This window comes from Oncorhynchus keta, chromosome 11, assembly GCF_023373465.1.
Source record: "Oncorhynchus keta strain PuntledgeMale-10-30-2019 chromosome 11, Oket_V2, whole genome shotgun sequence".
In the NCBI taxonomy this organism is placed as follows: domain Eukaryota; kingdom Metazoa; phylum Chordata; class Actinopteri; order Salmoniformes; family Salmonidae; genus Oncorhynchus; species Oncorhynchus keta.
The window spans coordinates 6,064,186-6,077,952 of NC_068431.1; the positions used below are offsets into that span (position 1 = coordinate 6,064,186).

Below are 13,767 nucleotides of genomic sequence, written 5' to 3' on the forward strand. Positions count from 1 at the left end.
GTGATGCAGGCAGATAGAGAGAGAGGAGAGGAAGTTTAATGTCAGAGTGGGAAGTGATGCAGGCAGATAGAGAGGAGAGGAAGTTTAATGTCAGAGTGGGTAGTGATGCAGGCAGATAGAGAGGAGAGGAAGTTTAATGTCAGAGTGGGTAGTGATGCAGGCAGATAGAGAGGAGAGGAAGTTTAATGTCAGAGTGGGTAGTGATGCAGGCAGATAGAGAGGAGAGGAAGTTTAATGTCAGAGTGGGTAGTGATGCAGGCAGATAGAGAGGAGAGGAAGTTTAATGTCAGAGTGGGAAGTGATGCAGGCAGATAGAGAGGAGAGGAAGTTTAATGTCAGAGTGGGAAGTGATGCAGGCAGATAGAGAGGAGAGGAAGTTTAATGTCAGAGTGGGAAGTGATGCAGGCAGATAGAGAGGAGAGGAAGTTTAATGTCAGAGTGGGTAGTGATGCAGGCAGATAGAGAGGAGAGGAAGTTTAATGTCAGAGTGGGAAGTGATGCAGGCAGATAGAGAGAGAGGAGAGGAAGTTTAATGTCAGAGTGGGTAGTGATGCAGGCAGTTTAATGTCAGATAGTGATGCAGGCAGGAGAGGAGAGGAAGTTTAATGTCAGAGTGGGAAGTGATGCAGGCAGATAGAGAGGAGAGGAAGTTTAATGTCAGAGTGGGAAGTGATGCAGGCAGATAGAGTTTAAGGAGAGGAAGTTTAATGTCAGAGTGGGAAGTGATGCAGGCAGATAGAGAGGAGAGGAAGTTTAATGTCAGAGTGGGGGGATGCAGGCAGATAGAGAGGAGAGGAAGTTTAATGTCAGAGGCAGATAGAGAGAGAGGAAGTTTAATGTCAGAGTGGGAAGTGATGCAGGCAGATAGAGAGGAGAGGAAGTTTAATGTCAGAGTGGGAAGTGATGCAGGCAGATAGAGAGGAGAGGAAGTTTTTAATGAAGTGATGCAGGCAGATGCAGGCAGATAGAGAGGAGAGGAAGTTTAATTTAATGATGCAGGCAGATAGAGAGAGAGGAAGTTTAATGTCAGAGTGGGAAGTGATGCAGGCAGATAGAGAGGAGAGGAAGTTTAATGTCAGAGTGGGAAGTGATGCAGGCAGATAGAGAGGAGAGGAAGTTTAATGTCAGAGTGGGAAGTGATGCAGGCAGATAGAGAGGAGAGGAGAGGAAGTTTAATGTCAGAGTGGGAAGTGATGCAGGCAGATAGAGAGGAGAGGAAGTTTAATGTCAGAGTGGGAAGTGATGCAGGCAGATAGAGAGGAGAGGAGATCAAGTTTAATGTCAGAGTGGGAAGTGATGCAGGCAGATAGAGAGGAGAGGAAGTTTAATGTCAGAGTGGGAAGTGATGCAGGCAGATAGTCAGAGAGGAAGTTTAATGTCAGAGTGGGAAGTGATGCAGGCAGATAGAGAGAGAGAGGAAGTTTGCAGGCAGATGTCAGTTTAATGTGGGAAGTGATGCAGGCAGATAGAGAGGAGAGGAAGTTTAATGTCAGAGTGGGAAGTGATGCAGGCAGATAGTCAGAGAGGAAGTTTAATGTCAGAGTGGGAAGTGATGCAGGCAGATAGAGAGGAGAGGAAGTTTAATGTCAGAGTGGGAAGTGATGCAGGCAGATAGAGAGGAGAGGAAGTTTAATGTCAGAGTGGGAAGTGATGCAGGCAGATAGTCAGAGAGGAAGTTTAATGTCAGAGTGGGAAGTGATGCAGGCAGATAGAGAGGAGAGGAAGTTTAATGTCAGAGTGGGAAGTGATGCAGGCAGATAGAGAGGAGAGGAAGTTTAATTTAATGATGCAGGCAGATAGAGAGGAGAAGTTTAATGTCAGAGGGGGAAGTGATGCAGGCAGATAGAGAGGAGAGGAAGTTTAATGTCAGAGTGGGAAGTGATGCAGGCAGATAGAGAGGAGAGGAAGTTTAATGTCAGAGTGGGTAGTGATGCAGGCAGATAGAGAGGAGAGGAAGTTTAATGTCAGAGTGGGTAGTGATGCAGGCAGATAGAGAGGAGAGGAAGTTTAATGTCAGAGTGGGTAGTGATGCAGGCAGGCAGAGGGGAAGTGATGCAGGCAGATAGAGAGGAGAGGAAGTTTAATGTCAGAGTGGGTAGTGATGCAGGCAGATAGAGAGGAGAGGAAGTTTAATGTCAGAGTGGGTAGTGATGCAGGCAGATAGAGAGGAGAGGAAGTTTAATGTCAGAGTGGGTAGTGATGAAGGCAGATAGAGAGGAGAGGAAGTTTAATGTCAGAGTGGGTAGTGATGCAGGCAGATAGAGAGGAGAGGAAGTTTAATGTCAGAGTGGGTAGTGATGCAGGCAGATAGAGAGGAGAGGAAGTTTAATGTCAGAGTGTTGACAAAAAACAACATCCACATAAAAGAAATAGGGAAATACAAGCAGATGTAAGAAAATCTATTTAAAAAAAGAAAAAGAGAAAAGAAATCAAAGAGAAATTAAGGCCTTTTAGAGGTTACCAAAACACAAAGCATTGGTGCATGTTCTTCCAACTTCTCAACATTATTTTTTAAATTTAAAAAAACATTTTTTTTTAAAGAAGTTATTAGTTACACAGTAATTGGTGGTTCAATAAGAGTTGTACTTTCATAAACATAAGTATGGCTAGGCAACCTAACCTCAGATCCAAATACATAAAACAGACCATCTCTCACGCGTTGACGGCAATCTCTTATTGGTCAATGCAACGATTTAAAAAAATAAAAAAAAGTCTGAATTACATCTAGAAAGTTAGAATTCCACCCTGAGAACAAATTTGTCTACGAGGAGGAAGAAGATGCATTATGGGATGCTTTGCTTACAGGTGTCGGCACGGTAACACGTTGTACCCATGGTGATGAGGGAGGGTTCTATATTACCTACTTCACCACCAGTGTAGAGGGTGGAATTGGTCGGGTGAACAACAGCCTCGCTGTCAATGGTGGAAATGTCGGCTTGCACAACTTGCAACTACAAACAATGACATCAGGCAATCAACATGGGAGATAAAACACAGTGAGTGGGGATGGGGGATGAAGAGGATGGAGGAGAGGATGAGGGGGGAATGAAGAACAATAAAACATAAAGGGGTTCAGGGAGAAAGAACGGAGAGGAGGTGAGAGTGCTGTGCTCCTTATTTACTTATTTCAGGAACACAGGAGACTGACTGACTGGCCAATCCAGAGAGACAGACCCAACAATAACATCCATGACAGGCAGAGAGGGGGGGGGGGGGAATGACAACTGCTCTGCAGAGATTTGACAACATCCTAGAATTTCATCTGAGATCCAATGTGTGTGTATTAATTTTTCAGAAAAAAAAAAAACAACAACATTTGTTTCTAATAAACTAGTCAATTTGGGGATGGTGTCACATTTAAGTTCAGCATTCAAGGATCTTTCAAACCGCAGAGTGAAAGGGAGCTCACCTAGATCATCTTTAAGGTCAATGTCTGCATTGGTGGGGTTGATGACCCCCTCCACGTCAAAGCCAGCCAAGTTACTGACCTCACTGTGTACCAGGTTTAGCTGGGGGGGAGCATGCCACCAGCAAGCAGGGGGGGGGGAGCATGCCACCAGGGAGGGGGGAGCACGCCACCAGCAAGCAGGGAGGGGGGGCATGCCACCAGCAAGCAGGGGGGGGGGGCCACCAGGGAGGGGGCATGCCACCAGGGAGGGGGGAGCATGCCACCAGTAAGCAGGGAGGGGGGAGCATGCCACCAGTAAGCAGGGAGGAGGGGGCATGCCACCAGCAAGCAGGGATGCCACCAGGGGGGGGGGATGCACGCCACCAGCAAGCAGGGGGAGGGGCATGCCACCAGCAAGCAGGGAGGGGGGGCACGCCACCAGCAAGCAGGGAGGGGGGGGGCATGCCACCAGCAAGGAGGGAGGGGCATGCCACCAGCAGGGAGGGGGGGGAGCAAAGCCGTTAGATCGATCAAACCACACCTTAGTGACTGATTTGGTACAAGTAGAATTTAGAAGCGCCGCAGTAAAGAACAGTTAACCTGTTAGTTTGAAATAAAGAAAGAAGATATGAGCTTCTAGAAAAACATTCCGATTACTGAGTATTGAGCCAGGTGTTTCAGATTTTAGGCAACTGGCAGCGAGGTACATTTTGAAAGAATTTAGAAAGCAGAGGAGGATAGAACAAACTGTTTCGGTCAAAAACAATCCCAAACCAGAATGACACCATCAGAGAGTAGTTAAAACGCATTCAAAATGTTTACAATAGCCCAGAAAATGACTTGATATGCATGAATGAATACATGCGGATTCACTTCTACCGTGACTGTGAAAAAAAACGATATATTTTTTTAAAGAAGGAAGGAGGCAGCGAATACAGTACATAAACTAAATGGCCTTCGTCCTAAATGACACCCTGTACCCCAAAGCACAATTTTTTTATTTTATTATTTCACCTTTATTTAACCAGGTAGGCCAGTTGAGAACAAGTTCTCATTTACAACTGTGACCTGGCCAAGATGAAGCAAAGTAGTGCGACACAAACTAACACAGAGTTACACGTGGGATAAACAAAACGCACAGTCAATAACACAATAGAAAAATCTGTATACAGTGTGTGCAAACGAAGTAAGGAGGAAAGGCAATGAAATATAGGCCAATAGTATGTAGGGACACAGACTTCTAGTCAAGTGTCTTCCCAAAACCAATGAAATATAGGCCAATAGTATGTAGGGACGCAGACTTCTAGTCAAGTGTCTTCCCAAAACCAATGAAATATAGGCCAATAGTATGTAGGGACACAGACTTCTAGTCAAGTGTCTTCCCAAAACCAATGAAATATAGGCCAATAGTATGTAGGGACACAGACTTCTAGTCAAGTGTCTTCCCAAAACCATGGTGTCTGAAAACAGCCTGGGAAATGATCAAAGTGAGATGACTTGTACAGACAGTTGAAGTAGGGAGTTGACATACACCTTAGCCAAATACATTTAAACTCAGTTTTTCACAATTCCTGACATTTAAATCCTTTTAAAAGTCATCCTGTCTTAGGTCACCATTTTATTTTAAGAATGTGAAATGTCAGAATAATAGTAGAGAGAATTATTTATTTCAGCTTTTATTTCTTTCATCACATTCCCAGTGGGCCAGAAGTTTCCATACACTCAATTAGTATTTGGTAGCCTTTACATTTTTTAATTTGGGTCGAACGTTTTGGGTAGCCTTCCACAAGCTTCCCACAATAAATTGGGTGAATGTTGGCCCATTCCTCCTGACAGAGCTGGTGTAACTGAGTCAGGTTTGTAGGCCTCCTTGCTAGCAAATGCTTTTTCAGTTCTGCCCACAAATTTACTATAGGATTGAGGTCAGGGCTTTGTGATGGCCACTCCAATACCTTGACTTTGTTGTCCTAAAGCCATTTTGCCACAACTTTGGAAGTATGCTTGGGGTCATTGTCCATTTGGAAGACCCATTTGTGACCAAGCTTTAACTTCCTGACTAATAGTCCGTAGTCTTGCTTTTTTATGGCGGTTTTGGAGCAGTGGCTTCTTCCTTGCTGAGTGGCCATTCAGGTTACATAGATATAGGACTCGTTTTACTGTGTTTCCTCCAGCATCTTCACAAGGTCCTTTGCTGTTGTTCTGGGATTGATTTGCACTTTTCGCACCAAAGTACGTTAATCTCTAGGAGACTGAAAGAGTCTCCTTCCTGAGCGGTATGACGGCTGCGTGGGCCCATGGTGTTTATACTTGCGTACTATTGTTTGTACAGATCAACGTGGTACCTTCAGGCATTTGGAAATTGCTCTCAAGGATGAACCAGACTTGTGGAGGTCTACAAATTGTTTTCTGAGGTCTTGGCTTATTTCTTTTGTTTTTCCCATGATGTCAAGCAAAGAGGCACTGAGTTTGAAGTTAGGCCTTGAAATACATCCACAGGTACACCTCCAATTGACTCAAATGATATCAATTGGCCTATCAGAAGCTTCTAAAGCCATGACATCATTTTCTGGAATTTTCTAAGCTGTTTAAAAAGGTACAGTCAACTTAGTGTATGTAAACTTCTGACCCACTGGAATTGTGATACAGTGAATTATAAGTGAAATTATCTGTCTGTAAACAATTGTTGGAAAAATTACTTGTCTCATGTACAAAAGTAGATGTCCTAACCGACTTGCCAAAAATATAGTTTGTTAACAAGAAATTAGTGGGGTGGTTGAAAAACGGGTTTTAATGACTCCAACCTAAGTGTATGTAAACTTCCGATTTCAACTGTAAATCTGAATGGATAAAGTCTGCGTTCATCCAAAAGGACCCACCACCAGTGAACGGTAAATTAGGTTAATGGCATTCATTATTACATTTTCTATTCAACAAAATGCAGCAATTTTTGCTCCTTCATCAACTGTGCTACCCCTAACAGTAGAACATCTAATTGCCAACCACATACTCTAAATGACTTGAATTCCATTGATTTAATGTAGGTTTCTTTCCATAAAATCTAACTAAAACTTTTTCTTTTTCTTTAAAAAGGTCATAAATGTTTTATAGAATTGGGCATAAAAATCATTGGACAGATATAAAAATAAAAATAAAAATAAACAGACATCGACTGACGACGTTTTCCAAACTTTCTTTCAACAAGGGGCTGCCAAAATAGTCTCAACGAGTAAATAGACGCTGAGCCTGATGAACCACAAACACCTTCTCACTCACACCATCCTAGCTGCCAGCTATGGCAGCACCCACTCTACAGTAGATAAACTGGTTAGTTTAGTTTATTAGCGTATGTTTGCGAGGCCAAAGTACGAGGTGACATCAGCAAGTGAACAAAGAAAATAAAGCACTCGATTGGAGGGGAACTCTTTCCAGATACACAATAACCAATCATGTAGCAGTAGCCAATCATGTAGCAGTAATATAATAATAATATATGCCATTTAGCTGACGCTTTTATCCAAAGCGACTTACAGTCATGTGTGCATACATTCTACGTATGGGTGGTCCCGGGAATCGAACCCACTACCCTGGCGTTACAAGCGCCATGCTCTACCAACTGAGCCACAGAAGGACCATGTAGCAGTAGCCAATCATGTAGCAGTAGCCAATCATGTAGCAGTCACCATGATGTGTCTTAAGTGGCACCCTAGTCCCTATATAGTGCACTACATTTGACCACAAATCTATGTGCCCTGGTCAAAAATAATGCACTGTAGAGGCAATAGGGTGCCCTCTCTTTGGGCAATAGGGTGCACTCTCTTTGGGCAATAGGGTGCACTCTCTTTGGGCAATAGGGTGCACTCTCTTTGGGCAATAGGGTGCACTCTCTTTGGGCAATAGGGTGCACTCTCTTTGGGCAATAGGGTGCACTCTCTTTGGGCAATAGGGTGCACTCTCTTTGGGCAATAGGGTGCCCTCTCTTTGGGCAATAGGGTGCACTCTCTTTGGGCAATAGGGTGCACTCTCTTTGGGCAATAGGGTGCACTCTCTTTGGGCAATAGGGTGCACTCTCTTTGGGCAATAGGGTGCACTCTCTTTGGGCAATAGGGTGCACTCTCTTTGGGCAATAGGGTGCACTCTCTTTGGGCAATAGGGTGCACTCTCTTTGGGCAATAGGGTGCACTCTCTTTGGGCAATAGGGTGCACTCTCTTTGGGCAATAGGGTGCACTCTCTTTGGGCAATAGGGTGCACTCTCTTTGGGCAATAGGGTGCACTCTCTTTGGGCAATAGGGTGCACTCTCTTTGGGCAATAGGGTGCACTCTCTTTGGGCAATAGGGTGCACTCTCTTTGGGCAATAGGGTGCACTCTCTTTGGGCAATAGGGTGCACTCTCTTTGGGCAATAGGGTGCACTCTCTTTGGGCAATAGGGTGCACTCTCTTTGGGCAATAGGGTGCACTCTCTTTGGGCAATAGGGTGCACTCTCTTTGGGCAATAGGGTGCACTCTCTTTGGGCAATAGGGTGCACTCTCTTTGGGCAATAGGGTGCACTCTCTTTGGGCAATAGGGTGCACTCTCTTTGGGCAATAGGGTGCACTCTCTTTGGGCAATAGGGTGCACTCTCTTTGGGCAATAGGGTGCACTCTCTTTGGGCAATAGGGTGCACTCTCTTTGGGCAATAGGGTGCACTCTCTTTGGGCAATAGGGTGCCCTCTCTTTGGGCAATAGGGTGCCCTCTCTTTGGGCAATAGGGTGCCCTCTCTTTGGGCAATAGGGTGCCCTCTCTTTGGGCAATAGGGTGCCCTCTCTTTGGGCAATAGGGTGCCCTCTCTTTGGGCAATAGGGTGCCCTCTCTTTGGGCAATAGGGTGCCCTCTCTTTGGGCAATAGGGTGCCCTCTCTTTGGGCAATAGGGCACTAAGTAAAACTGAAACAAATGTGGCAAAGGAATCAACTTTGCTTTGGTTTTGCGGTGTGTTATGTTTGGGGAAAATCCAACCAACACTTCACTGAGTACCACTCTTCATATTTTTAAGCATGGTGGTGGCTGCATCATGTTATGGGTATGCTTGCCATCGGCAAGTACAAGGGAGTATTTTAGAATAAAAAGAAACGGAAGAGCTACGTAAGCACAGGCAAAATCCAAGAGGAAACCCTGGTTCAGTCTGCTTTCCATACAGACACATTCACCTTTCAGCAGGACAATAACCTAAAATGCAAGACCAAATAAACACTGGAGTTGATTACCAAAACAACATGTTATCTACAAGTCTCTGCTAGGTAAAGCCCCGCCTTATCTCAGCTCACTGGTCACCATAGCAGCACCCACTCGTAGCACGCGCTCCAGCAGGTATATCTCACTGGTCACCCCCAAAGCCAATTCCTCCTTTGGTCGTCTTTCCTTCCAGTTCTCTGCTGCCCATGACTGGAACGAATTGCAAAAATCTCTGAAGCTGGAGACTCACATCTCCCTCACTAGCTTTAAGCAACAGCTGTCAGAGCAGTTTACAGATCACTGCACCTGTACATAGCCCATCTGTAAACAGCCCATCTATCTACCTACCTCATCCCCATACTGGTATTTATTTATTTATTTTGTTCCTTTGCAGCCCAGTATCTCTACCTGCACATTCATCTTCTGCACATCTACCATTCCAGTGTTTAATTCCTATATTGTAATTACTTCGCCACCATGGCCTATTTATTTCCTTATCTTACCTCATTTGCACTCACTGTATATAGACTCTTTGTTTTCTTTTGTTCTACTATATTATTGACTGTGTTTTGTTTATTCCATGTGTAACTCTGTGTTGTTGTTTGTGTCGAATTGCTACGCTTTATCTTGGCCAGGTCGCAGTTGCAAATGAGAACTTGTTCTCAACTAGCCTACCTGGTTAAATAAAGGTGAAATAAATAAAAATAAATGTAATGTTCCTGAGTGGCCTAGTTAAAGTTTTGACTTAAAAATCAGCTTGAAAATCTATGGCAAGAGTTAAAAATGGCTGTCTAGCAATGATCAACATCCAACTTGGATGTATTTAACTTGACAGAGTTGCAGAATTTTAATGTGCAAATATTGTACAATCCAGGTGTGCAAACCCAGAAAGACTCACAGCTGTAATCACTGCCAAAGGTGATTCCAACATGTATTGACTCAGAAGTGTGAATATATATATTTCTGTATTTAATTTTCAATACATTTGCAAAAATTGTCTAAAAACATGTCTTCAACTTTGTCATTATGGGGTATTGTGTGTCGATGGGTGAATTTTCTTTTTTACATTTAATACATTTTTTACATTTCAGGCTCTAACACAATAAAATATGGAATAAGTCAAGAGGTATAAGGACTTTATAAAGGTTTCCCTACAGGAAACTCATGCTGATTCACCGCGGAGAAACATACATTTATGCGAAAGGTTGATCCATAAAAAACTGTTATACATTTTGCTGCCATAGTCAAAGATTCAGAACAATTAATTAATCTATATACAAAACAAATAAATGGTTTATAATAATAGGAATGTTTAGGAAATGAGAAAACTGTGTTAAGTAAAGCACTACATAAGATGATGTCATCTCCTCTATATTCTCCACTAGAATGTCTTGGTTCCTGTGAGTGTTAAGTAAAGCACTACATAAGATGATGTCATCCCCTCTATATTCTCCACTATAATGTCTTGGTTCCTGTGAGTGTTAAGTAAAGCACTACATAAGATGACGTCATCCCCTCTATATTCTCCACTATAATGTCTTGGTTCCTGTGAGTGTTAAGTAAAGCACTACATAAGATGACGTCATCCCCTCTATATTCTCCACTATAATGTCTTGGTTCCTGTGAGTGTTAAGTAAAGCACTACATAAGATGACGTCATCTCCTCTATATTCTCCACTATAATGTCTTGGTTCCTGTGAGTGTTAAGTAAAGCACTACATAAGATGACGTCATCCCCTCTATATTCTCCACTATAATGTCTTGGTTCCTGTGAGTGTTAAGTAAAGCACTACATAAGATGACGTCATCCCCTCTATATTCTCCACTATAATGTCTTGGTTCCTGTGAGTGTTAAGTAAAGCACTACATAAGATGACGTCATCTCCTCTATATTCTCCACTATAATGTCTTGGTTCCTGTGAGTGTTAAGTAAAGCAGTACATAAGATGATGTCATCTCCTCTATATTCTCCACTATAATGTCTTGGTTCCTGTGAGTGTTAAGTAAAGCACTACATAAGATGATGTCATCTCCTCTATATTCTCCACTATAATGTCTTTGTTCCTGTGAGTGTTAAGTAAAGCACTACATAAGATGACGTCATCCCCTCTATATTCTCCACTATAATGTCTTGGTTCCTGTGAGTGTTAAGTAAAGCACTACATAAGATGATGTCATCTCCTCTATATTCTCCACTATAATGTCTTGGTTCCTGTGAGTGTTAAGTAAAGCACTACATAAGATGACGTCATCCCCTCTATATTCTCCACTATAATGTCTTGGTTCCTGTGAGTGTTAAGTAAAGCACTACATAAGATGACGTCATCCCCTCTATATTCTCCACTATAATGTCTTTGTTCCTGTGAGTGTTAAGTAAAGCACTACATAAGATGATGTCATCTCCTCTATATTCTCCACTATAATGTCTTGGTTCCTGTGAGTGTTAAGTAAAGCACTACATAAGATGCGTCATCCCCTCTATATTCTCCACTATAATGTCTTGGTTCCTGTGAGTGTTAAGTAAAGCACTACATAAGATGATGTCATCTCCTCTATATTCTCCACTATAATGTCTTTGTTCCTGTGAGTGTTAAGTAAAGCACTACATAAGATGATGTCATCCCCTCTATATTCTCCACTATAATGTCTTTGTTCCTGTGAGTGTTAAGTAAAGCACTACATAAGATGACGTCATCCCCTCTATATTCTCCACTATAATGTCTTGGTTCCTGTGAGTGTTAAGTAAAGCACTACATAAGATGACGTCATCTCCTCTATATTCTCCACTATAATGTCTTGGTTCCTGTGAGTGTTAAGTAAAGCAGTACATAAGATGACGTCATCTCCTCTATATTCTCCACTATAATGTCTTGGTTCCTGTGAGTGTTAAGTAAAGCAGTACATAAGATGACGTCATCTCCTCTATATTCTCCACTATAATGTCTTGGTTCCTGTGAGTGTTAAGTAAAGCACTACATAAGATGACGTCATCTCCTCTATATTCTCCACTATAATGTCTTGGTTCCTGTGAGTGTTAAGTAAAGCACTACATAAGATGACGTCATCTCCTCTATATTCTCCACTATAATGTCTTGGTTCCTGTGAGTGTTAAGTAAAGCACTACATAAGATGACGTCATCCCTCTATATTCTCCACTATAATGTCTTGGTTCCTGTGAGTGTTAAGTAAAGCACTCCATAAGATGACGTCATCTCCTCTATATTCTCCACTATAATGTCTTGGTTCCTGTGAGTGTTAAGTAAAGCACTACATAAGATGACGTCATCCCCTCTATATTCTCCACTATAATGTCTTGGTTCCTGTGAGTGTTAAGTAAAGCAGTACATAAGATGATGTCATCTCCTCTATATTCTCCACTATAATGTCTTGGTTCCTGTGAGTGTTAAGTAAAGCACTACATAAGATGACGTCATCTCCTCTATATTCTCCACTATAATGTCTTGGTTCCTGTGAGTGTTAAGTAAAGCACTACATAAGATGATGTCATCTCCTCTATATTCTCCACTATAATGTCTTGGTTCCTGTGAGTGTTAAGTAAAGCACTACATAAGATGACGTCATCCCCTCTATATTCTCCACTATAATGTCTTGGTTCCTGTGAGTGTTAAGTAAAGCACTACATAAGATGACGTCATCCCCTCTATATTCTCCACTATAATGTCTTTGTTCCTGTGAGTGTTAAGTAAAGCACTACATAAGATGACGTCATCCCCTCTATATTCTCCACTATAATGTCTTGGTTCCTGTGAGTGTTAAGTAAAGCACTACATAAGATGACGTCATCCCCTCTATATTCTCCACTATAATGTCTTGGTTCCTGTGAGTGTTAAGTAAAGCACTACATAAGATGACGTCATCTCCTCTATATTCTCCACTATAATGTCTTGGTTCCTGTGAGTGTTAAGTAAAGCACTACATAAGATGGCGTCATCCCCTCTATATTCTCCACTATAATGTCTTGGTTCCTGTGAGTGTTAAGTAAAGCACTACATAAGATGATGTCATCTCCTCTATATTCTCCACTATAATGTCTTGGTTCCTGTGAGTGTTAAGTAAAGCACTACATAAGATGACGTCATCCCCTCTATATTCTCCACTATAATGTCTTGGTTCCTGTGAGTGTTAAGTAAAGCACTACATAAGATGACGTCATCTCCTCTATATTCTCCACTATAATGTCTTGGTTCCTGTGAGTGTTAAGTAAAGCACTACATAAGATGACGTCATCTCCTCTATATTCTCCACTATAATGTCTTGGTTCCTGTGAGTGTTAAGTAAAGCACTACATAAGATGACGTCATCCCCTCTATATTCTCCACTATAATGTCTTGGTTCCTGTGAGTGTTAAGTAAAGCACTACATAAGATGACGTCATCCCCTCTATATTCTCCACTATAATGTCTTGGTTCCTGTGAGTGTTAAGTAAAGCACTACATAAGATGACGTCATCCCCTCTATATTCTCCACTATAATGTCTTGGTTCCTGTGAGTGTTAAGTAAAGCACTACATAAGATGACGTCATCCCCTCTATATTCTCCACTATAATGTCTTGGTTCCTGTGAGTGTTAAGTAAAGCACTACATAAGATGACGTCATCTCCTCTATATTCTCCACTATAATGTCTTGGTTCCTGTGAGTGTTAAGTAAAGCACTACATAAGATGACGTCATCTCCTCTATATTCTCCACTATAATGTCTTGGTTCCTGTGAGTGTTAAGTAAAGCACTACATAAGATGACGTCATCCCCTCTATATTCTCCACTATAATGTCTTGGTTCCTGTGAGTGTTAAGTAAAGCACTACATAAGATGATGTCATCTCCTCTATATTCTCCACTATAATGTCTTGGTTCCTGTGAGTGTTAAGTAAAGCACTACATAAGATGATGTCATCCCCTCTATATTCTCCACTATAATGTCTTGGTTCCTGTGAGTGTTAAGTAAAGCACTACATAAGATGATGTCATCCCCTCTATATTCTCCACTATAATGTCTTGGTTCCTGTGAGTGTTAAGTAAAGCACTACATAAGATGATGTCATCTCCTCTATATTCTCCACTATAATGTCTTGGTTCCTGTGAGTGTTAAGTAAAGCACTACATAAGATGACGTCATCCCTCTATATTCTCCACTATAATGTCTTGGTT

At 42.1% G+C, this 13,767-nt stretch overlaps 1 protein-coding gene and 1 long non-coding RNA gene across 20 annotated transcripts in view; one reads left to right on the forward strand and one right to left on the reverse strand.

Annotated features, from left to right (window-relative positions):
* Positions 1–2,209, forward strand: part of LOC127933033 (uncharacterized) — a 3,729-nt gene extending 1,520 nt beyond the window's left edge. For 3 of the 9 annotated variants that reach the window (XR_008146884.1, XR_008146881.1, XR_008146886.1), the window contains 3 exons: positions 1,477–1,773; positions 1,903–1,969; positions 2,043–2,200. This is a non-coding gene — a long non-coding RNA (uncharacterized LOC127933033). Of the gene's footprint in view, positions 1–826; positions 930–1,013; positions 1,371–1,449; positions 1,774–1,902; positions 1,970–2,042 lie in introns of those variants that run through there. The other 6 variants (XR_008146885.1, XR_008146889.1, XR_008146887.1 and 3 more) reach the window with 5 other exon arrangements.
* LOC118390630 (core histone macro-H2A.1) overlaps positions 1–13,767 on the reverse strand; it is a 43,349-nt gene that overhangs the window by 17,298 nt on the left and 12,284 nt on the right. For 3 of the 11 annotated variants that reach the window (XM_052529293.1, XM_052529288.1, XM_052529287.1), the window contains exon 6: positions 2,804–2,951. The exons of 2 other annotated variants lie outside the window; for them this stretch is intronic. In XM_052529293.1, coding sequence (XP_052385253.1) covers positions 2,804–2,951 — 148 coding nt within the window. Of the gene's footprint in view, positions 1–2,803; positions 2,952–3,409; positions 3,510–13,767 lie in introns of all 11 variants that reach the window. 6 more of the 11 variants (XM_052529290.1, XM_052529289.1, XM_052529292.1 and 3 more) reach the window with 4 other exon arrangements.